Source organism: Corvus cornix, chromosome 2 (genome assembly GCF_000738735.6).
Source record: "Corvus cornix cornix isolate S_Up_H32 chromosome 2, ASM73873v5, whole genome shotgun sequence".
Classification (NCBI taxonomy): Eukaryota; Metazoa; Chordata; class Aves; order Passeriformes; family Corvidae; genus Corvus; species Corvus cornix.
Window position 1 is genome coordinate 114,607,998 of NC_046333.1, and position 22,440 is coordinate 114,630,437.

Sequence of the window (22,440 nt, forward strand, 5' to 3'; positions counted from 1 at the left end):
TTTTGGTTTCAAAATATTAATATCTAAATATTCTATGAAATAAAATTCTATATCACAAGAATGAAGGTATTTCTTCACACAGCAAAATAGGAGATTAAAGTGGAATATTTAATATCTTCTTAAAGCTGAAACAAATATGACTGTTGGCCTAAATGAAAATGCTATTTTGAATCATGACTGTTGGAAAAATAGGGATATGAGGAGCATTCAGTTTCACCACTTGGTTTACAGCCATATCAATATATTAATTAGAAAAGAGTAGTAGAATGCCCACTAGGGGTGCATTTTGAGTGCATTTCCAAGTACCACAAAGGGCAAAATGGGTTTTCAAGAATGTATTTAATATTACCATGCACTCTGTTTCATTTGTCTTACTGCCTGTTCTATCCAATATAGAAAAATAAGTTAAGCTGTAACAAAAATCTTCCATTACATTTTCTGACAAAAACATCAAAGACCTTCCCTGTAAAACTGAGAGAAGTTGGTAGCAATTTGAATCATCTGTGTTTCAGTTTTATTATTGATGTTGAATATATTTGGAAGTACTGAACCACACGGGGTTTGGGAAATGAAATTAGAAACCTTTCTTAGGCTCTATTTGTGTTTTGGTTATATTAAATTTGCTCTTTCTTTTCCTTCTACAGCAAGTGCCTGGTTTCTAGAAAAAAGTGGAAATCACAGATGGATCTAGGAATTCAGTGCATTGCTTCAACTGTAACAGGTCAGTAGATCAGTCCATCATCACTCTGCACATGCTGTTTTCTTTTTCACAACTTTCTCAGTTGGTTCTGTCTGGTTTTCTAAGACAGTAATGATTTGGTTTTTTTACAATGTTATGTTTCTATCAGTCCCTCCCCAATGACTTTTGAACCCTTTGGCCAACATGAAACTAACTTGTCAGAAGAATTGGTAGAGGAAGACACTAGATTTTTCCAAGCAATTAAAACTGGATAATTGTAGGAGGGAGAGACATAATTTAATGCTTTTGCCAAGAGACAGTATTCATACATATTTTCAAGAGGTAGAAGGTGTCTGGTGAACCATTATACAAGAATTAGTGCATAAGTAGCTCTGGCAAATATATCAGGGGTAAGCAAACAGGCATGGAAGGGAATCAGAAAGGAGGATGCTGGGATAAGGCAGCATAGATTCAAAACTCGAGGAAAAAATTGTGTATTTTATTGAGCACAGGCAATATTAAAACATTAGAATCCTTCTGTTTCAATGTTTGCTTAATATGGGCCCAAGATAAATTCAGCAAATAGGATAAAGATAACACAAAACTTTATATAATGTAATGTAGAAGTATAATGATCTAAATTTAGAAATGTATTTGGGTTCTGGGTTGCTGGGGTAAAGGGCTTCTAATATAAAAAAAGAGGATGTACTTCAGTCTGCATCAAACTGAAACAATACAGCTTCAAAAATTGAAAATTAAATGGAAGGGTGTATTTGGCGTGACTCTTCACTACAATATATAGTTCACACCTTGAAGAACTTCAGAATAAATAACTAATGCAAGCATATTCATGTCCTCCCAAGTGGAAATTAGTTTTTTAATGCATCTGGAGAACACAGAAGTGTGAAAATGTATGTTTCCTGTATCTAGAAAGAGGAATGTTACCTGGTAATCTGAAAACAGAAATGGTAGCCAAGAATATTTAATTTTATCCTTTCCCTTTATATTTCTGTAAACTTGACAATTAATGGGAACCAAATCCCAGCTCCTGTACCCAAAAAAAGTAACTTTTAAAGTTCTTGGATACTCAGTTAGACTCTACAGTCTAAATCATGAGAATGTGAGGCTGTTACTGACCTCAACAACATTAAACTTATTCCAGCAACATTAAACTTCCCTTTATTCAACTTCCTCCAAATGCATGCTCAGATGCTCTCTAATCTTCTAGATATCTAAATTTAAGTTAGTGGGCATGAAGAAAAGTTCTTAAACCACAATATCACTCAGGTGTGCAACACAATCCATGATGGGGTTTTCAATCGGTGCCACTTCACCTCTTTTGCTTGTAAGAGTTCTCAGACCACATCAGTCAGAGGAAGATTCTTGAAGAAGATAGATTGCAGTAAACATTTTTTTCCCCAGAAATTTGGTTTTTTCAATTTTATTTAAAATCATACAGTAAAAGCACAAAGGTATATAAGAGACTGACACAAAAACTTGAGTCACATCATTGATGTGGGGGAGTGAATGGCACAGATTGATTCTCCATGCTGCTGACAAGGACATTTAACTGGGGCCTTGGTGGCTGCAGAGCTATGTGCCTACCTTGAAGTACACCTACTTACTCAAAATGGAAGTCATGTAGTAGGAGAGTTTAGGAGGTTAACCCTGGAGCACTCAGTGACCCAGAGGCTATGGGGTACTCCTCAGATAGAGGAAACTCTAAGTTCATGGCCCTCTTCCAGCTGAGACATGGAGCTCCTCATGGAGCTCCTCATCTCACGGCCTACTGAGTGAATGGGGAATGGGCTCATTCTCTCACTAAAAGACTCCTCCGATGCAAATAATGTCTCTAAAAGATATTAATCACTGAGAAACCCGAATCCTTTGCTAACCCGTTTAAATGCCTGTTATCTAGCTTACACATCACACTTTTCCTAGGCTCTGTGACTTCCACATGCAGGTTTGGCTGCCAAAATCAGTTGTGTTGCAGCCTGGAACTGTTTATATTCAGCCATATCTCCCAGCTGCTGAATGGAGCAACTCCAGATGTGAGCTACATTGATGCTGTACTTACTGTCTGGGAATCCCTCCCACACCACCCTCCTCCTGGATATCACATCAGGTAGACTCTCATAAACCTTCCAAAATATTAGAAGATTTTTAACTCTCTTTGGAAATTAATACTTCTCTCTCCATGGTTCCAGTTCAAATTAGTCTACCTGAACTTTGGACTCAGGCCTATTTCTCATATAATCAGCAGTAAAATCTCCATAGGCTCTTAGAGAGTGAGGATCGGGCCCGTCATACAACTCAGTATTTTGTGAACCAACAGAGATACGGAAAAGAGAGAATTCCTGGAATGAATTACAAGGACAGCAACTTGCTATCACAGAACAGTTTCCTTACTCTAAATTATCCTGATTTTATGTCATTCTTTGGAGCAATCTACTAGTTACCTATATGACCAAAAAATAAAATTAATGTATATTTCATACATTTATTCATAAAGTTAATTACACTTTAAAACTACATATAGATGAGTACTAAACCAAAAATTTTAAAAGTCACAATTTTCTTCAGGTTGGTTTCTGCTTCTCTATAAACCAATGTAAAAACTTTCCTAGAAAATCAAAGGTGAAGAACCAGGCTCTCACAAGTTGTCTGTTTCTTAAGTTTTATATGTGCTGTGTCTGTGACAGGTTTTTATGTTTTTCCCTTTAGGTGCCTTTCTGAAGATGAAAGTGATAGCCTCACCATAGTGCAACTTTATCCATAGCTGCTTGATTTCTGATTCTTTCTGCACGTGTTGATTCTCCAAATTCATGTTGATTTGATTTACTTGTCTTTTATAATTCTGTAGGCATTGTAATTATTGTGAAGAAAAGTCAAAACAATGTATTAAAAACATCACAGTAAATTAAACATGTCTAACGTGAACACAGAATTCTGATCCTATTATAGATGCTCAAAAACTTTGCATGACAGAACTTTAGATATCAGAAATTTAAATCTGTAACATGGCTCTGTGGACTTGAACTGAGCAATCATAATGGTAGACATATGTAGTAACATACTCAAATAGTTTCTTTTCAGTAATGATTTGTGGGTAAGCTAAATTTAGCTCGTTTCAAATCTGTCAGTATGTATTAATTTGATTATTTTATTTTTGTCATTTCCAACACTTATTAAAATTTAGATTTTCTCAAAACCATTTTCCAAACAAACTGCACAACCCTTCAGCCTTACTATATATTGTTTCTCTTAAGACCATAACAGAGAGTAATAAAGATCTTGTTATTTAGAAGTTCACCCTGTGTCGGTAAGCCTCTCACTGGCATTTGATTGTAAAATCTTGTAGCTGAGCCAGAACCTCAGCTGAGAACCTTTAGATCCAAAGGGTCTCTTAAGAGAGGCTGTTATCAGTAACACTGCAATAGCTTAGGCAGGCTTAGGCAGCTCCCTGCTCAGATTGATGATTTTTGCAGTGCCTATCCTTAGCTAATAGTAGGCTACATGTGTGAATGCCTTCATGTCAAACAGAAAAGAAGACCAATTATTTTTGCAAATGCACACTAAAATAAATGTATTTAGCTATAAATGCACAAATGAATGTTTGATTTGGTAGGCTTTGATATTGCCAGAATTGACTCAGGAAAGGTTTAGGATACAGACACGTCTGAAGTTAAATCAGGATTCACACACCACCTGAAGTTTCATGTGTGTGATCAAAATACTAATATTGTATATAAGCTCTATAAGGCATCCCTCTCTTAATCAAAGACCTCATCTTTTGTACCTCCAAAATCTAAAATCTTTCTGAAGATCTGAGTTCTAGACCTGTTTTACCCTTAAGACACAACCATGTTCTGTAGCACCAATGGTCTTTCTATAATTATAAGAATTAAAAGAGTTTATAATCTTTGTTGATAGAATATTATCTGGCTGTCTTTTTAATATGCTTAATGTTTATTTAATCACACTCTTCTGTGAAATTAGCATGGTTGGCTGACATCTGCATGGGTGATGAGATCTCATGTTACTTTGACACAAAAAAATAATAAATGCATATATTTGGCCTTGGTAGGTAATATAATTTTTTAATATAATTTTTATCTACCTATGTCATCAAAAGGACAACTAATGTAAAGTGTGGATGTGGTCAGTGTGAGCAATGGAACACTCAAATTCTTCTTTCTTTTTTCTGCTCACACTGCTACCACACTCACTGGAATGGATTTGAAATTGTATCCCCAGAGCCCACAGTTCACTTACTTGGTATCCGTATTCATTACGCTGAATCACTCCATTTTGATCTATTATGTGATTTGTTTCATTATTATGTGTTTCATTAATAGTTTGTAATACTAGCTTGCTTTGATGCCATTTCTGATTTATCAAGTGTAAATAACGCCTTCCTAATCTGTTTTTCTTCACTTACAGTGGATACCCTCCCTCTGCAGCTGCCTTCCATACTTCAAAATTATTTTCTCTACCTATACAGTGTCTAAATCAGGTTTTGGATTTGCTTCCCTGGATCCAGAGCCGTGTACACAACTCTCTAACCCTTTCAATAACAGGACCAGCACTGCAGAGGTCTTCATTTCAAGAGCATCATGGGTGCTTGCAGCACACAATACCAGGGGATCACACTTTGATAAGGAAACCTGAAATACCATATAACCCTCTGCTCAGGTCTTGCTTGGAAGACATGCCAGTTAGCATATTTAGCTTGTGACTAGTGCCAAATCCCAAACGTGCCTCTTCCACATGGTATACAGTGATGTGTGCTGTGTTTGGCACAGAAGTCATTTGGTCTCTGTCCCTTGCCAGTGGGATGATTTTTGGAAAAATTGCTGGCCAAAGATAGGGACATTACAAAGGTGCCTCCTCATGCGCACTCTGCTGTTTCTACACAGCAAGGGTGCTGCCCTGCTTTTTTCCTCCCAACACCCTACCCTGCCCTGCCTATGGAGAGCCTGGGCAGATATTGACACTACTGATGCTTCCATGGGGAACAGAGATGTAGCATGGAAAAGAGACTGCCTGGGTCAACAAGTAATCCAGGAATATGACACACAAAGAAGTCTTGGAAGGAGCAGTGAGATAATTCAATCAGCTGGAGAAGGCAAGGCTGTAGTGGAGAGAAGGTTTTGACTTCTACTGCCTCTCCCTGTTGCAACCTGACTCTGAAGATCTGTGGAAGAAGGCAGGCTAGAGAATTTTGCTGCTATTATGATTAAACATTTGATTCTGCACTGAAGAGAAAGCCCGAAGTTGGGTGCTAGAATATTTACCCTACAGACCATATCATAGACTCTTAGACAAAACTGAGTCTGAAAATGTCCCTTAAGGGTCCTCCGGTATTAGTTAACTCTACATTTTTGCTCATCCACCTCTCCTGGTGTGCTGTTATATATCTGTTATTAGGTTGATCTAGATGACACATTTCTGCCCTTTTAAGCCCTTAAGTGTCTCAGTTTCTTTTGCTGCTGATGTTAAGGGTTTGAAAAAAGTATAATCATGTTCTTACTGGCTCACTGGACCATTTAATATTCCCCCAGAAATTCCAAGTACTGTTTTTCTGAAACTCATCATACAAAAGTAAGGATTCCTTCAAGTACATATGAGCACCTGTATTGCATCTATCCATCCTGTAGTTTGTCAGTTGTGGAAATGGCATGAGGATAAGAAAAAAGGAAGTACCAAGTGCTCCTTTGAGTTCCTTTAAACATCTTGAATGAATACCATCTAGTCTTTCATTGTTAGTATTTATAAATGTCTTTGCAAATATAAACAACTTCTGCTCACTTATCAGTCTGAAATGGTCCTTTTCACTTCTCCATGAAGAAAGGCAGTAGACTGGAAAAGTTCATAAAATCCTCTGTACTTAGCAGTGCAAAGCATTGTCATAAGTTCCTGTGCTGTGGCTAAACCTTTTTCTTTTGTTTGACTTAAATTCATTTTAAACAGTGAATCAAGAAGGGGAAAGAAAATGGTACTTTTAATTTACTTTCCAAATTTTTAAAAAATCTTTATTACATCTTACAGTGTCAGAAGTCATGTTAATATTTCCTTAGGCATTCTATAAATGCTTTTCCCATTTATCATAAAATATGATATGCATGGTAGTTTGTTGGTTTTTGCATGCACAACAGCAGCAAAAGAGTTGTCAGCATTGTACAAGGTTGCAAGCTTGCTTCCTTAATGTCTTCCTATATCTCTGTCTTCTGCTATCATTCCTTATATATTTTTGTCTATCTTTGATGATATATTTAAATACAAGCTATGAAGCAACTTTAAAGGTCACTGACATCCATTTCTAAACAATAAATGTAAATTTAAGAAATCCTGAGTTAAATCTTTAAAAAAATCCAAATAAATAATTTCTTCTTTCATAGGTAATTTAAAAATCCCTATGCTATCTTCAAAGCATGGCTATTCTCTGTCTGCTTAGAATTGGAGTCTATCTATCTATCTATCTATCTATCTATCATGTACAGTTGAATATATTTATATGCTTCTAATGTTTGGACATTCTGGAAATATAATAAAACAAACTAAAGCCACAATTCACCATGAAATTTAGGTATGTGCCTAAAATGTAAGTATGTGCCTAAACAGTAAGTATATAACCATTCCCACTGCTCTGATTTATAGTCTTCCTTAATTTAGGTGTGCACCTAAGAACCCCACAATGTTGTGTCTCTTTCCTTTGAGATTTCATGTGGTGGGTGTGTGTGTGTTGGCATTTTCACATGAGTCTTAGCATGCTACAGAAAAGAGACAGAGGTGTACCAAGTACACATATCAATATCAGGGTGTTATAAAGCAAAGTAATTTCAGAAGCCAGGGAACCTTCCAGAGTATTATTTGTAAGTGCAAAAGTGGGCTGACATATGGAGATACTTGATTCATCCTTCTTTCATGATTTTAAAAGTCCAGAGTTTGAAAAATGTTTCTATATGAATCTACATGAAGACCTATAAATAAAATAATCTAAAGCTAAATAAACCAATTGCTGTTTATATTTTAAAAATATATAATATTTTAATATTAATTTTCTAAACAGTATACCAATCTATTAATGTATTTCCAATTTGTGCTTATGTTAATTTGCTGAAATATTGTCCTAATTGAAATGTATCCTCCCTTCACAAAAAGGTATCAGAGCATATAGTGGCATCTGTCTGTTTGAATGAAGCTAGTTGGGCAAAAAGACAATTAAGTATTTTAGTGCATAAATGTTAAACATACAGCCTATATTACAACTCCCACTGACACCTGTGTGTATAGTTTAAACATGAATCTATTGAAAATACCTAAAACCCATGACCATTTTGCAGAATGGTTCTTACTCGATGCTCCTAAAGAAATTGATTTCACATGCATCTGTGCCTGAGGGCACTGTTTTAACACGGAAAAATAGTTAAAGCCAGTTGTGTGGAAGACACAGTAGTGAGACTGTCTGAGAGAGTGAATGAGAAAATAAATGTTCATCAGATTCTCCATCAGGTCAACCCAGTTTTATGTCAAACACATCTAGACAGAGGGAAGCACAGTGCAGGAAAAGACACTTGGTGCCTTTGGGAGAGAAATAATAGAAGGTAGTTAGAAAAGGAAGGAAGGAAGGAAGGAAGGAAGGAAGGAAGGAAGGAAGGAAGGAAGGAAGGAAGGAAGGAAGGAAGGAAGGAAGGAAGGAAGGAAGGAAGGAAGGAAGGAAGGAAGGAAGGAAGGAAGGAAGGAAGGAAGGAAGGAAGGAAGGAAGGAAGGAAGGAAGGAAGGAAGGAAGGAAGGAAGGAAGGAAGGAAGGAAGGAAGGAAGGAAGGAGGAAGGGAGGAAGGGAGGAAGGGAGGAAGGGAGGAAGGGAGGAAGGGAGGAAGGAAGGATCTGAACTAAAAGAAAGTGCAGAAACTAAAGCACTAAACTGCAATTGCCAAAAGTACTGCCAAACAAAGGAAAATAGATTTTGGAATAATTTTGAATGGACACATGCAAAAATTGATTAGACCTCTAGAGTACAGTAATATTCTAATGGCAAAATGAGACATATACAAGCAAAAGTTTGAGTGTCTTTTGAAAGGGCAGTCTGTACAACACAGCTAAAGAAGAGATGGAAAAACATCATTGTTAGGAACCTGAAGAACTGAAAAATACTTTAGAGCAAAGATAAGAGGATTGGAAGCTTACTTCCTGGACATCTAGGTCTGAGTTGACAATGATCTACAGTGAAAAAACAGAAGGACATACACAGAGACACACAAAAAGTATTCCTAAAGTAGACCAAGATTCTAAGGGGCAAAAAAGGGGAAAAGTTGTAACTCAGAACAAAGAAAAGTGGTGATACCCATAAAAATGTTTTCTTTAAAGAAAGGTGGAGAAAAAGTAAGACATGAATAAAATCTCTTCAGAGAAAAATTAGCTTTACACGAGAAATGAATGTACTTGGTTTATGAAATATGTATTTATGTCTGAGATCTCATTTTTGTCCTTCAATTATACTTTGTAATTAATAATTTCTGAGGTTTAGTAACAACACTGGCTTGCTGAATGCATGCTGGTTTGTACACTGTGTGTATACAAACACTTCTGGCCTTGATACAGCTCCACAGAAGTTATGCCAGTCTAACAGAGAGGAAATTTGTTTCTGTTGTTGTTATTATTACTATTTGGGAACCCTTTCATTTGTTATCTTTAAAGTGAGGAAACAAACCAGAAGACATTCTTCTTATCAAGTATCAAATAGCCTTTAATTTAAGTTTAAATGTTCATCTATTGCACTGCCTTTCTTTTAACAGAGAGGTATTGTTAACATGAAAATCAATACAAAAGAATATTATTTCCCTCTCAAATGCAATGGCGGCTGAATCCAAAGAGAGAAAACCCAACCAACCCACCAACCAAAAGAAGGAGAGGAGAGAAGAGAAGAGAAGAGGAGAGGAGAGGAGAGGAGAGGAGAGGAGAGGAGAGGAGAGGAGAGGAGAGGAGAGGAGAGGAGAGGAGAGGAGAGGAGAGACAGAATGTAAATCTATAGGAAAGAAAGTATAAAGTTGTCCCCCCCCCCCAATTGTCTGGCAAACTGAACACCTGTCAGATTTACTGAACTCTTCCTGGAAGATGGGTCAGCTCCTAATTCTGTCACATTCTATCCTTTAGTGAAGTGGTTCAGGGCAAATATACCAGAAAATTTGTCCCACATATGGAGCAGGGAGGGGAGGATGTGGGACACTTGGTCCCAGCAGTTACCTTTTCAAATCTGTAAGCAGTGGAGTAGCCTTAAGCAGGATCTCATGACTTCTGAAGATGATGTACAGTGATACTGATGCCATTTATGGTCTTAAATATCTCCTGCATTGCTCAGAGGCACCTTCTGCCCTTTTTGTATGTTGGACCTTGATCTCCTCCATTTTATCCTCTCCTTCTTAAATTTGACACCTTCGAGTTACTCTCTTACCCCACCTGCAGCCTAAGAAATTTAGGTTAGGATTTCTGCTCTAGGAGCACAGCTGCTCCCCCACTGCCACTCATTTTCACTCTATAACCTCCATTATAAGTTTGTGGCATCTTTTAGACCTGTATATGTCAAACAGACTCAAAGTAACTTAAAGTGTACACTAAACCATTTTATTGAAGACATAACTATAAGAAGCCTCTGGGGAAACCTTATAGCACCTTCCACTACCAAAAGGGGCCTACAAGAAAGCTGGAGAGGGACATTTTACAAGGGCATGTAGTGATAGGACAAGCAGAAATGGCTTCAAACTGACAGAGGGCAGGTTTAGATTAGATGGTAGGGAAAAAATCCAATTACTGTGAGGGTGGTAAGGCACTGCAACAACAGATCATTCCGCAGAAAAGTTGGGGAGGTCCCATCCCTGGCAGTGTTCAAGGACAGTTTGGATGGGGCTTTGAACAACCTAGTCAAGAGGAACGTGTCCCTGGCCCAGCAGGGGATTGGAACTGGATGATCTTTAAAGTCCCTTCAAACCCAAACCATTATATGAAATAGGATAATGCTGAAAACTTGTTAGTTATAAACTACAAACTTGCAGCTAAATTAGCTTTATCATTAAACACCTTCTCTGCTCACAAGGTAATCCTGAAATCATAGAATGAATCATAGAATGGTTTGGGTTGAAAGGGACCTTAACTGAATATATTGTATTATATATAGGTGCTGACTGAATTATTAAAAGATATCTTGAGAAAGAAGCAATTTGTATTACAAGTCTCAGGCAAGAAAGATCATGTGGATTGTAATGAGAATAAAATACAGGGTTCCAAAAGGAGTAGAAATAAAGTACAGTTATACCATTGTAACAGAGATTGCATAGCAAACGTGTATTATTTAAGAACCATTATGTGACAATGTAATTAAAAGACTCTTGTGTGATAACATGCAAAATAACTAGTCAAATTAGTTTCATGTGTGCTTTTCACTTACCAAAGTTTGATTTTTGTGTGCTCAGCACTCTTTGAATACTGTAATGCATGCTGCAGTCTTTTCTTGAAATCTGGGGTGTATATCAGTAAAAGCTAATTTCCTAAAGGCAATTTTATACTTACCATGTACATTTAAGAGTTAGAAGGCAGATTTCTCAGCTGTCCATATGACTTCTTCTGTTTAATTAATGAAGTTAAAGGGACTATATTTAGTCACGGAGCTTAACGTAACACTGCCCTATCACAGTCTCACTGCCATTCCTATTAAGATATTCCAGCAACGTGGTTGAACGAACTCACTGCTCTATTTTAAGAAGGGAGAGGGCATGCTCATAAAATATTCGAGAAGCTTAAAAAAATTTTTTAAAAGGTGAAGAGGTCAATTAGTTGCTCATCCCGTATGGTTGGAGATGCAGGAGGACAGAGAGGGCAGAAGGGCCAAGGGTGGGGGGTAAATGCGCCCCCACCCCGCCAGCAGCCCGAACCCTGTGATTCCCGCGTGACTCCCGGAGGCAGGATGCTGGTGGCCTCCCGTGACCGGGTAGCCACCGTGGACTTGTGTCCCCCGCCGGACTCCGAGTGCGACGGCTGCCGCGGGCCGCCCGGGGGAGTCTGTGTTCCTCGGCGGAGAGCGGCGCCGGCTCCGCCCGGGACGGCTGCTCCCGACCTCGGCCGCTCCCCCTGCCCCGAGCTGGGAACAGCCGGCGGAGCCAGCTCTGCTACCGAAACACGCGGGTGAGCTCTGAGGAGCGACCGTGCTCTATGAGCAGCCGGGGCTGCGAGGAAAGGGGCGGGGAGCAGTAAAAGGCGTCGTGAGTTCGCCTGGTGAATTTTACGCCTAAAATACGATTTCTCCAGGTGGCGGAATAAAACGGTGTCTCCTCACCTTCCCCCGAACGCCTCTGAGGCAGCGTGAGTCACGGCACAATCCGAGAACTGCACCTCGCAGCAGCGTTTCACAAAGTTAGGGGAGCGACGGCAGCGCTGCCTACGGGACGGTCGGGACAGCGGCCGCCGCCCCGCGCAGAACTCTCCGGCCCGGGCGCTCAGCGCGGCTCCGCGCTGCGGGCTGGTCCCGCTCCGCGCGTCGAGCGTCACGGCGGGGCATCGCTGCCCGTGGCTGCCCCAGTCACCGCACTGGGGCGGCGGCGGCGGCTCCCCCCGGTCCGAGGGTGCCCGCTCGCAGTGAGAAGCCCGGGGGGACTCTCGCCCTCCTGGTCGCCCCGTCCGCATCCACCCGCGTTCCACCACTCCGCCCCCGCGCCGGCGGGGCAGACACAACCCAAACTGTTCGGAGGATCCCGGAGATCGGCAGCGGAGCCGGCGGCAGCGCCGCGACACCCCACTCCCGCGGCCCCGGCCCCGGGGGGCGCCGGCCACACCCCACCTCTCCCCGCCGACCCGCTCTCTCGCCGCCGCCGTGCCCACCTCCCCGGGTTGGGGGGCCGAGAAACCACCTCCCCCCGCCGCCGCAGGGCCGTGCTCCGCACCCTCGGGGCAGCGCCGGGCCCTCCCCTCCCGGCCGCCGAGCGCCCCCTTCCCCGCCCCTGCGCCAGTGCCGGTGCCGGTGCCGGGCGGGGGGCGGTGGCAGCGAGGGAAGAGGGATGAGGTCATCCTCTTTCCCGGCGTCAGTCAGCTGGGTGGTGGCGGCGGCGGGTGCGGGCGGAGGCGGGCGGGGAGGCGGGTGCGGGATGCGCTGCTCCGGGCAGCGCAACCCTGCCTGCTCCCGGCTCGAGCAGAGCGTGGCGGCGGCGGCGGCCCCGGCACCGCCGGCCCCCGCGGAGGCGGCGGCGGGGCGGGCGGGCTGAGCGCGGCTCCCCGCAGACAGGCGGCGCTGCGGACGCGGCCGCCGCGGAGGAGCCGCCCGCGGGCGCGCAGCCCGGCGCGGAGTGGGGACAGGGGACGCGGGGAGCGGCGGGTCCGCGGCGGCGGAGGGCGGGAGGCAGGAGTCAGGAGGCGGAGGAGGAGGAGCAGGAGGAGGCGCGGGATAAAGGAGCGCTCGCTGCTCCCGCTCGCTCTCCAGCGGGGCTGAGGGAGGCATCATGGCCGCGAAGTCGGACGGGCGGCGGAAGATGAAGAAGGGCGGCGAGGTGGCGTTCACGCCGCTGCAGAACTCCGAGCACTCGGGCTCTGTGCAGGCGCTGGCCCCGGGGCTGCCCGCCGGCGCCGGGCCGGGCGGCGGCAGCGACGACGACGAGGCGCCCGGGGGCGGGTGCTGCAGCGGCGGCGGCGGTGGGGACGGCTCGGGCGGCGGCTCCCGGTGCTGCTGCTGCTGCTGCAGCGGCGGCAGAGGAGGAGACGGCGGAGGGGGCGGTGGCGGGGGCTCCCGGGGCTCGGGCGGGGGCTCGTCCTCCTTGTGCCTGCGGCTGGGCAGGGAGCAGCGGCGCTACTCGCTGTGGGACTGCCTCTGGATCCTGGCCGCCCTGGCCGTGTACTTCGCGGACGTGGGCACCGACATCTGGCTGGCGGTCGACTACTACCTGCGGGGCCAGCGCTGGTGGTTCGGGCTCACCCTATTCTTCGTGCTGCTGGGCTCCCTCTCCGTGCAGGTCTTCAGCTTCCGCTGGTTCGCGCACGACTTCAGCACTGAGGACAGCGCCGCCGCCGCCGCCGGGCACTGCCCCGCCGCCGAGAGCAAGCTGCTGGTGAGCAGCGGCTCCGCGGCCGCGGACATCGACGCCGCTCGCCCCAGCACGCCGCAGCGACAGGCGTCCACCGCCAGCAAGGGCAACGCCACCAACAGCAGCAGCAACAGCAGCAGCAACGCCGCCGGCAGCGGCGCCGCCGGTCCCCGCGCTGGCGGCGGCCGGTCCGCGTCCTGCGCCTTCTGCATCTGGCTCCTGCAGTCTCTCGTCCACATCCTGCAGCTGGGGCAGGTCTGGAGGTGAGGAGCAGGGCGAGGGCGGTGCGAAGGCCGGGGCTTGAGCCCCTGGCCACGGGGGAACGTGCCCGGCCGCGGGCGGGACTGCGTTCGGCGAGCGGCCGCCTGCCCCACCTCGGGGTCCCTCGTCGGGACAGCGCTCCCTGGCCCGCTGGGCCGTCAGGGTGACCGGGTTCCGCGGGGCTGGTCGGGCGCGGGGTGCCGAGGGGAGCCCCGCCGGGTCCCGGAGCGTCCTGTGCTGCACGGGTGGCCGCCGCCCCGGGAGGCGCCCGGCTGCCTCCAGCCCGCGCAGCGCCAGGTGCCCAGGACCTCCTGGGAAACCTGCGCCAGAGGCTCGGTAAAATAAGGGAACCGGCGGGGAAAAGGGGACATAACCCGGTAATGCGCATCTCCTGGTCTCCTCACATGTGGCCAGGACACCTTTGCCGCCAGCAGAGAACTTCACTGGCAGTGAAGAGTTACTTTCCAGTAACGCCCTGATGCTGGGTTTTGAGATTTATGTGTACATATGCTGCAAACAGTCATCTCCTTCATGTGCATATCCATTTTCTGTATATGTGATGTATTAAAGGAATGTCTTCTAAATCAAACTTTTGAGTAGCAGTTCTCAAAACCATCTGCAAGCGTACTGTGTGTTATGGACACGTACTGTGCATTATGGAAAGGATGTGCTGAAGTAGGTTGTGAAAGGCACTTGCTGAAAAAGGAGATGACATCATAGTTTTCAAAAGTAAAGTTTTCCTTCAATTTTAGCAAATTTCTGGGAAAAATTCATATGGAGCTGAATGCCCTGCAAATACATTTAGTGCTGCCTGAAAAGTGCAGAATTCAGAAGGTATTGTGTATAAAGAGGTAAAACATTCATATTGAATTTTGGAAGATAGATGCTGTGTTGAAGAAGGTCATGTAGTAGGGCAAGTGCACTAAAGCAACAGCTGAAAATACCTTTTGGGTTTCTTGTCTGATGGATGGAAAGAAATTATGTCATCCTTCTGTTTTGGAAACACTAGGGACTTTTCACAATTACTTCACTAGAGAGTTTAATTTGTTGTTGCTGTAAACTTCTAATGGTGGCACTTTTAATATCCATCTCATCCTTTAGGGCAAAGACTGTCTTTTGCTTTGTTAGTGCAGTATCCAGTACAGCTCAGTTCTGCTTGTGGCCCTTAAGCATCAAGGAGTCCAAGTGCTGCTAGATAATTGACCAAAGATCTTAGGATGCCAGAACTAAGTATCTTTCGCTTTCCAGAGTATTTGGTTCATTGTAACAAATGCAATTTCCTAGACTTGTGAAACTAACTCAAAGTTACAAGTGTGCTTGTATTTACAATGACATGACTTGAGAGGGAAGCAGAATTTTGAACAAAAAGTGATGCTTTGTTCCAGATCTTGAACACTTGTAAGCTCCTTTATGTTCTACTTTCACAGTTGTTTAACAGAAGTTTAGGACTTTCTGAATGCGATGGTTTTTGTGTAATGTTTAGTCCCCACCCTACAGAGATAGAAAAGTAAGTACAGTGGCTTAAATTGTACTTAGAAATTCATGTTGATACTCATACACATAGAAATCAAACAGTGTGGATCATGCTGAGTGACACAGAAGAGAGTTTTACAAGGTCTGGTGTCACGACTCTGTATTGGAGAACACAAAGAGCAGGGAGGGCTGTGGGTGGAGCAGGGTGGGATCCAATGAAGTACAGCTCTTCTGTCAGATGAGGTGTCTGGGATTTAGAGCACTCCAGCTGCTTGCTTTTTGATGAAGCACAGTGTCTTTTAACATAAGATTTGCTCCTTGTAAGAGCACCTAGTCCTCTATATTTAAAGCGAGATGAGTCTCTTTTGATCATAAGTAGCTTTTCTTCATGTTTTATATGCAGCAGTGTAAGACTACCTGAATATTAAACTGATGAGGCATGTTAGGGCATTATTTATGGTTTAGCCTGTTACACATTTTTTTTTTTTTAGCCTGTTACACTTTTCTTCTTTTCAGTGAAACAGAGCCATCAAGTTGCTTGTCTGTCAGTAACTTCGTAGTACTTATTTGCAGTTTTCCACAAACTTAGAAATTATATGGTCAGCAGTATGGAGTGTTTCATATCAGCACTTCATAACTGATTAAAGTGGCTCCATTTTATTTCCCTACGTATCTTCCTGATTAGGGAGAGCCTTTGGAGACATCTACAGCTAATAATCAGCACCAAAGAGGAGAGGTCATATCAACCCTGAGAAACTCTGCACATAAGCATGGTATCAGAACCAACATGATCTGTAGAAATTTTCTGTAAAATAGTGTCTTTAATCAGACACTTAATCGTTCAGAATGTTTGTTCCACAGTGTAACTGTGCTCAAGCACTGGCTTGAGCAAATAGCTCAAGCTGTTTAGGCTGAAAGATGATCCAAAGTGTTTTCCAGTTGCCTGTGTTTGGAGACTAACTCCTTTGACACAGCTGAACAGACCATGCTGGCTGAGTGAGCACCACAAGTGCACATGTGGTGGGGTCACCATCAGTTGACAAAACCTGTTACCCTTTGTTCTGTGCCTCTCATTAAGTTTCCTCTTAGCTTTCATATTTTTCCTTCTCTATTTCTTTTGCCCCTGGTTAAAGCTCTCCTGTAACTACATTTAAGTTTTCTGTTACTTATTGCACTGAATCTCCCACAAGTAAAAATGACAGTAACATGTCCATCATTTCTCTATCAGGGAATGAGGAGAAAGTTTGCTTGTGCCTGATTCTCAAGATACTGAAACTGGTGATCATTCTGGTTTTGTGTGGTATTTATTGTCTTCTGTCTCCTCTTAAAATGAATTGAATCTTGAGGTCTTCAATTTTCCTTTATTTGTCCCATTGCAAAAGGTTTTGGGGGCAACTGTGTCAACCTCTTATTTAAGGAAGCCATCCTGAGGAATGAGCGGTACAACTGACAATCCCAATGTTCTTAATATTCTTGAATTAAATAAAAAAAGGTGTAAAAATATGTTTTTAGTGATTAGTTCTGTCAGAATGACTTTTAACAATTTCAAAGCTTTTCCTTTGAGATTAATTTTTTGTTTACAAATATACTGAAAGCCAGATCATTGAAAATGATTATGTGTTAATTTTGACTAAAATGTGCTAATGGGAAATGAATGAGGTCTTTAATGTGGTATGGAACAATACTAGAAGTAGGCAATCTAAAATTACTAAAACAGTTTTTATTTCTAGAGTGTGAAAAAGGAGAGCTGCAGGAGCAGCTAAGCTGCCAATCCATTCTGAATAAAAATGTAATTTTTTTTCTTTTGAAATTGGTATAACTTTCACCCCAAAAAAACGATGGAATATCAAATTCCTCCTTTTTGAAGAATATTTTTTTTTTCCCCTCTGGGGTTTGGCTGTTCACAGACTTCCTGATAACACTGTCCACTTGTTAAAATTCCAGTGAAGTCTCTGAGGATCTGCTTGCCCCAGCAGAGTGCAGCAACTAGGCATTTGTTAGCAGCTAATTTCACATTAACATATGACTATTGATGAGATTCTACCTTCAGAGATAGACACAGGTACGTTTCCTTATCCATATTTCCAGTGTGTTCTGCTTTTTACCAATATATGGGCATGGAAACCACACTATGGAGCACTCTTCTCCCAAGTATGTGCTGTAAGAAAACTGTCTTATTATTAGCAGACTCTGGGGGGTACAAGCAGGATGTAATGCACAGGGTGTTTCTATCCCATTCAAAGGAAGAAATGGAAGTGGATGCTTTAATTGATAGTCTGTAAGGACTATGTAGATGTATGTGGGCCAGTAGGACTCAGATAAACTACTGCCCTTTGAGCCTGGCCTGAGAGTATGTAACCACTGCCCTTGAACATCCCTTTGATTCACTAAACTTGACAGGCTTAGCCCTGACTTTCAGATTTTGCAATGGATAGCAGGACTTGGTGACTGCGTGTAAGAGATCATAGCGTTCACTTGGCAACTGTGGAGCTGGTTCAGTTCCTTAAAAAAAATTTTCTGGCTGAGGTTCCTTTGGTCTGGCAGGATCAGATAGCCATGCTCCTGAAGCTAGGTAAAGGGATCCTGAGGGTCAGCTCTGGGGGGGGGTGTGGGTTGTGGGAAGTTGGGTGAGCAAGAGGAGGAGACTGGAGGACTTGCTGGTGCCCATCTTGTGGTGTCTGGAAAGCAAGTAGCTCCCTGAGACAACTCTTGTGCCTTGCAGCAGGGTGGTGTGAGCAGGCTGCCTTGGTGCTCCGAGTGCTTGGGAGTTCCCACAGTGTCTATCATTTTGTCTGAAAGGCTGCAGTCAAAGTGCCTGAAAGGGAACTGTCAAGTTTCAGCAGCTAACAAGGCCAGAGGAAGGGTGAATCATTGGAAAGAAGAGGACTGGAAATTACCCTTTTAACTTATTTCTGGATATACTGCAATACTGAGATGATTAAGCATATCCCTCTCAACAGAGTGAGGGGGTTTGACTGAGACTTCCTAGCTCTGTGGGAAACCACCTGGAGAAGGAGGAGGAGACACCAAGTTGATTACTTGTTTTTCCAGGTGGCATTGTCCAGGACAGTTGTCTGTTCCAAAGTGGGTCTTGTTCCCTGGCAAATAATGCTATGGTTTAGCTATCTCTGTTTATGTGTAATACTACGAAGCCATTATTTTCCTTATCCTTCCTGGTTCTTATTCAGAAAAAAAAGGAGTTGGAGCAGGGTTGTAAAGGTGATGCTGGATTCTGAGAGAGGGTGCGTTGTAATTTCTCTGGTGCCCTGTGGAAACATTTTTCACAGGTCTGGATCATCTGCCAAAGAAATGTCATTGCTTATGACATAACCTTCACCTCTGCAATAGTTTGATGCTCTTAGAAGTAAAAAAAAAAAAAAAAAGGAAATGGTGTCTGCCCTGCATGTGAGAAAACCTTACAACTTTTTCAGGTGCTCACCACTGAGCAGGACTGGCCCCCTAAACTGGAAGTATGAGCAAGGTAGTTCAAATTAAGAAAAACATCATCAATATTAACCCAGCTCAACTCCAAACTTAAATAGGTTCATTTCTTTTTGCACTTTCGATCTACATAGTGGTTTTGACACTTTTGTTCAGCAGCAGTGTAGGAGTTTGGTGTAGTTATGTGGTCAATAATTCCAGCTGCCATTGGACTTCACACTAAGATGTGATAATATCTCAATCTGACACCAGTTTTTCTCACTGTTTTGAAATCTGTCAGATAATTTGTCACATGGAGTCCAAATTTATGAATCATAGCCATTTCCTAGACAAGATTATTGCATATCCTCCCCATCTGTCTCTAAGTGTAGTGAAATGCTGCCACTCAGCAATGCCATATTTCTTTTATTGAGTTACTGCAGTGCTTGAGTTAAAGTCCTACTGACTAACTATTTTGCTTGCTGTATCTTTAGGTCTCAGGAAAGGTTATGGGCTGTCAGAAACAGGAAATAAAGTTGTTGGGTTTTTTTCCCTCTCAGCAGGATTAGAAGGGGCAGCCCACCCTTTAAGTGACCACATTTAAACTTTTGGTAATATATTCAGCAGAATAAATATTCAAAATTTTTTTATTTTTTCTTTCCTTTTTTTTCCTTTTCTTTTTTTCTTCTTTTTTTTCTGAAGACAGTGGTATGCAGATGAAGTCTGTACCTTTCATATTTTTTTTGGAAACACAGAAGTGAAGCTTTACTATGTTCTTAAAAATCCCTTACAAGTCTGCATACAAATCAGATTTGGTATTCAGTTTATTCTAATAACCTTAGCTATGTGTAAAAGATGCTGATGTACTTTAGAAGAAAGATACTTTATGTTAATAATTAACAAGCATTCTCTCTGTAGAGAATATTTATCAGTTACATAAGTTTTCAGATTTTCAAAGGACTGCTTAAGCACTAAAATTTCTGATCACTCAATTGGCTTAGTAGGAAAACGAATATTTTATACACAGAATGCTTTCTAGAAACTTATATAGGGGAAGAATTTATATTTGCCTTTTTCCAAGAGTGGAAAATTGGTAAGATTGCAAGGGTTTGTGTTTCAGAGGATTCCATGTCACCATATATATAGATATTGTTCTAGAGTCCTCTGATGCTGTGAAGGAATGACTATTCATACCTACCACAAATTCGAAGAAATGCTTCACATTACAATTTGTTTCTAAATGTTATAAACTTGCAGAAGGTTCTTGAAACCAGATGAGGGTTTGGTTGTTTTTTTTTTTTTTTTTGTTGGGTTTTTTTTTTGTTTTTGTTTTTGTTTGTTTGTTTGTTTTTTATTAAAATTTCTGTTACTTACATCAGGGAAAGTATTTATTGCTGGAAGGTCAGTTTGCATGTCCACAGTTCTTGTGGGAAAGCAAAAAAGTATAACACCACAGCATGATCTGTAGCCTCAGTTATCCTCCTTCATTCTTCAGGTTATTTACATTGCAGTTTAACTTGTTCAGGAGAGCATTCTCCTTGTCAGAGGGCTTAAGTCCTTAATATTTGTCCATAAGAACTGATTTGGCCACAAATACACAAAAGCTCTAATAAAACTAAAATTAAATCAATTCCTATGTCACTTATAACAGTGTTACCTTGTTCTTCTGTCTCTCTGTTCCAATTAAGTAGCTTTTAATGTATAGCAGATAAATCACAACAGTGACTTACATTTTCAGTAAACAGGTTGTTTGGGAGGAATTTATCAGGCACAGACAAAATCAATAGTGCTTTTGCTTGCACTTCAAGTAGAAAATTTTGGTTGCTAAAGTATATTTACAAAGTGGTGCCTTTTTTTGCCAATTTTAGCACAGCTGTCAGTTGTATGCATTGTGTCAAGTGGACAGATAGGCATGGAAGGGGCAAACAGGCTATAAAAAGAATTGCTTCAATTTACTTGATTTTTAAAATGAATGGAGGCTGGTATAAAAGAGCACATGAGGGAGAACTGAGGGAGCATATAGAAAAGGAAGCAGGTTCTGAAAAGGCATGGGAATAGCAGTTAATCCTCCTAACTAGGTACCTAACTCCAGTTTATTTCCTTTCAGCCACTGACCATAGAGGGATTATTTGAATAATTTCCTAAGTGACTGCTTAAGAAACTGTAGAAGCAGGCAGGAAAACAGAAGAGTTTTATGTCTGGGAAAACTCACAGCAAAAATGTCAGATACACAGAGAAAATGCTAGATAAACTCTCACTGCAGTGAGTATTCATCTGAACAATGATAAATAAAAATGTGAGATATCAGTCTGGCATAAGCTGACAGGAGAGTACTCTAAAACATCTTTTCATAAATTTTAGAATTAAAAAATAACAGGTCTTGGATATATGTTTTTCCAAGAGATTTTACCTGAATTTTCTGACAACCATAACAAGAATTATCATCTCCCCGTGGGCTCTGATTGCTGAAGTGGTTTCTTATCACTCTCCTCATTCTGTTTCCCTGCCTGAAAGGCTGAAATGGGTTATAATGTACTTTTCCCCCACAAGATAAAATAATTGCTATATTATGTTATTATTTTCATTACTTTTCCTTTTACAACAAGCCTGTGCTGTTCAGTATGTTCATGGCATAAGGCTTGTATGGCAAGCCACATAAATCTTTTTGATTGGCAGGGATAATCAGTGGGGGTGGTTAATGTTATCAATCACAAATGATTTGATGTCACGAGTTGGAGCACATGGAGCGAGACTATTTTGTGGGGTGTTTTCAGAGGAATTTTAGCAGCCAATGATATGACAGGGAAAGTAACTACTTTTTGTTGTTCTAAAGTTGGAAGTTATGACCTAGACAAGACTAATGTACCCAGGATGGTACCAGCTGCTTTAGAGAAAAAGCAGATGTTTTATGGTGAACATAAAGTGAATTAACCTACAGATGGATGGACAGTTTTCCTTATCTCTATCTGCTGTTATATATCAGATTGATTTCTGCCCTTAAAAATGAAGGTTAGCATTGCCACAGTTTTCAACATTACTCACTTTAATGGGATTTTTTCATGTAAACATCTATTCTAGGATCCTGCCAACTTCTCTGAGTGGCGTTTTTCCATGTATAGTGCATAGGATCAGTAGATTACTTCTTGCAGGTCCAAGGAAAATGCCTTTAAATATCAAGCACCAGACATCAGAGAGATCTATGCACGCATAGAAAGCAACGAAAGCCACTATGCCGATATTTTCACTATTTAATAGTGGCTTGGGAATGACAAGCTTTGTCATAATAAATGTGTGTGAGCTTTTAGCTAAAAGAAGGGTATGGATAGAGTTGTGTCTTTTCCTATTTTTCTTCAACCCTAATCTTTATAGGCTCACTTTATATGGAAATATTTCTGTGAGACAGATCTATAATAGGACTTTGCTCTGAAAGCAGAATTTAGATATTCTTCAGGCATATAGACATGAAAAGATGACCTAGAAAATTTGGCTTAACAGCCTTGTAAGGAAAGCTTTTCTACTGTGAGGGTGACAGAGCACTGGAGC

General features: G+C 42.3%; 1 protein-coding gene and 1 long non-coding RNA gene across 2 annotated transcripts in view; both read left to right on the top strand.

Moving 5' to 3' along the window:
• Nucleotides 1-642: 642 nt before the first annotated feature.
• LOC109144794 lies at nt 643-7,620 on the top strand. The gene is made up of 3 exons (XR_005601506.1): nt 643-721; nt 2,621-2,804; nt 3,404-7,620. It is a non-coding gene; the product is annotated as an uncharacterized LOC109144794 (long non-coding RNA).
• Nucleotides 7,621-13,070: 5,450 nt separating this feature from the next.
• Nucleotides 13,071-22,440, top strand: part of XKR4 (XK related 4) — a 236,768-nt gene continuing 227,398 nt past the window's right edge. Inside the window, exon 1 of the mRNA XM_039549272.1 lies at nt 13,071-14,006. Coding sequence (XP_039405206.1) covers nt 13,165-14,006 — 842 coding nt within the window. The 5' untranslated portion in view covers nt 13,071-13,164. The remainder of the gene's footprint in view (nt 14,007-22,440) is intronic.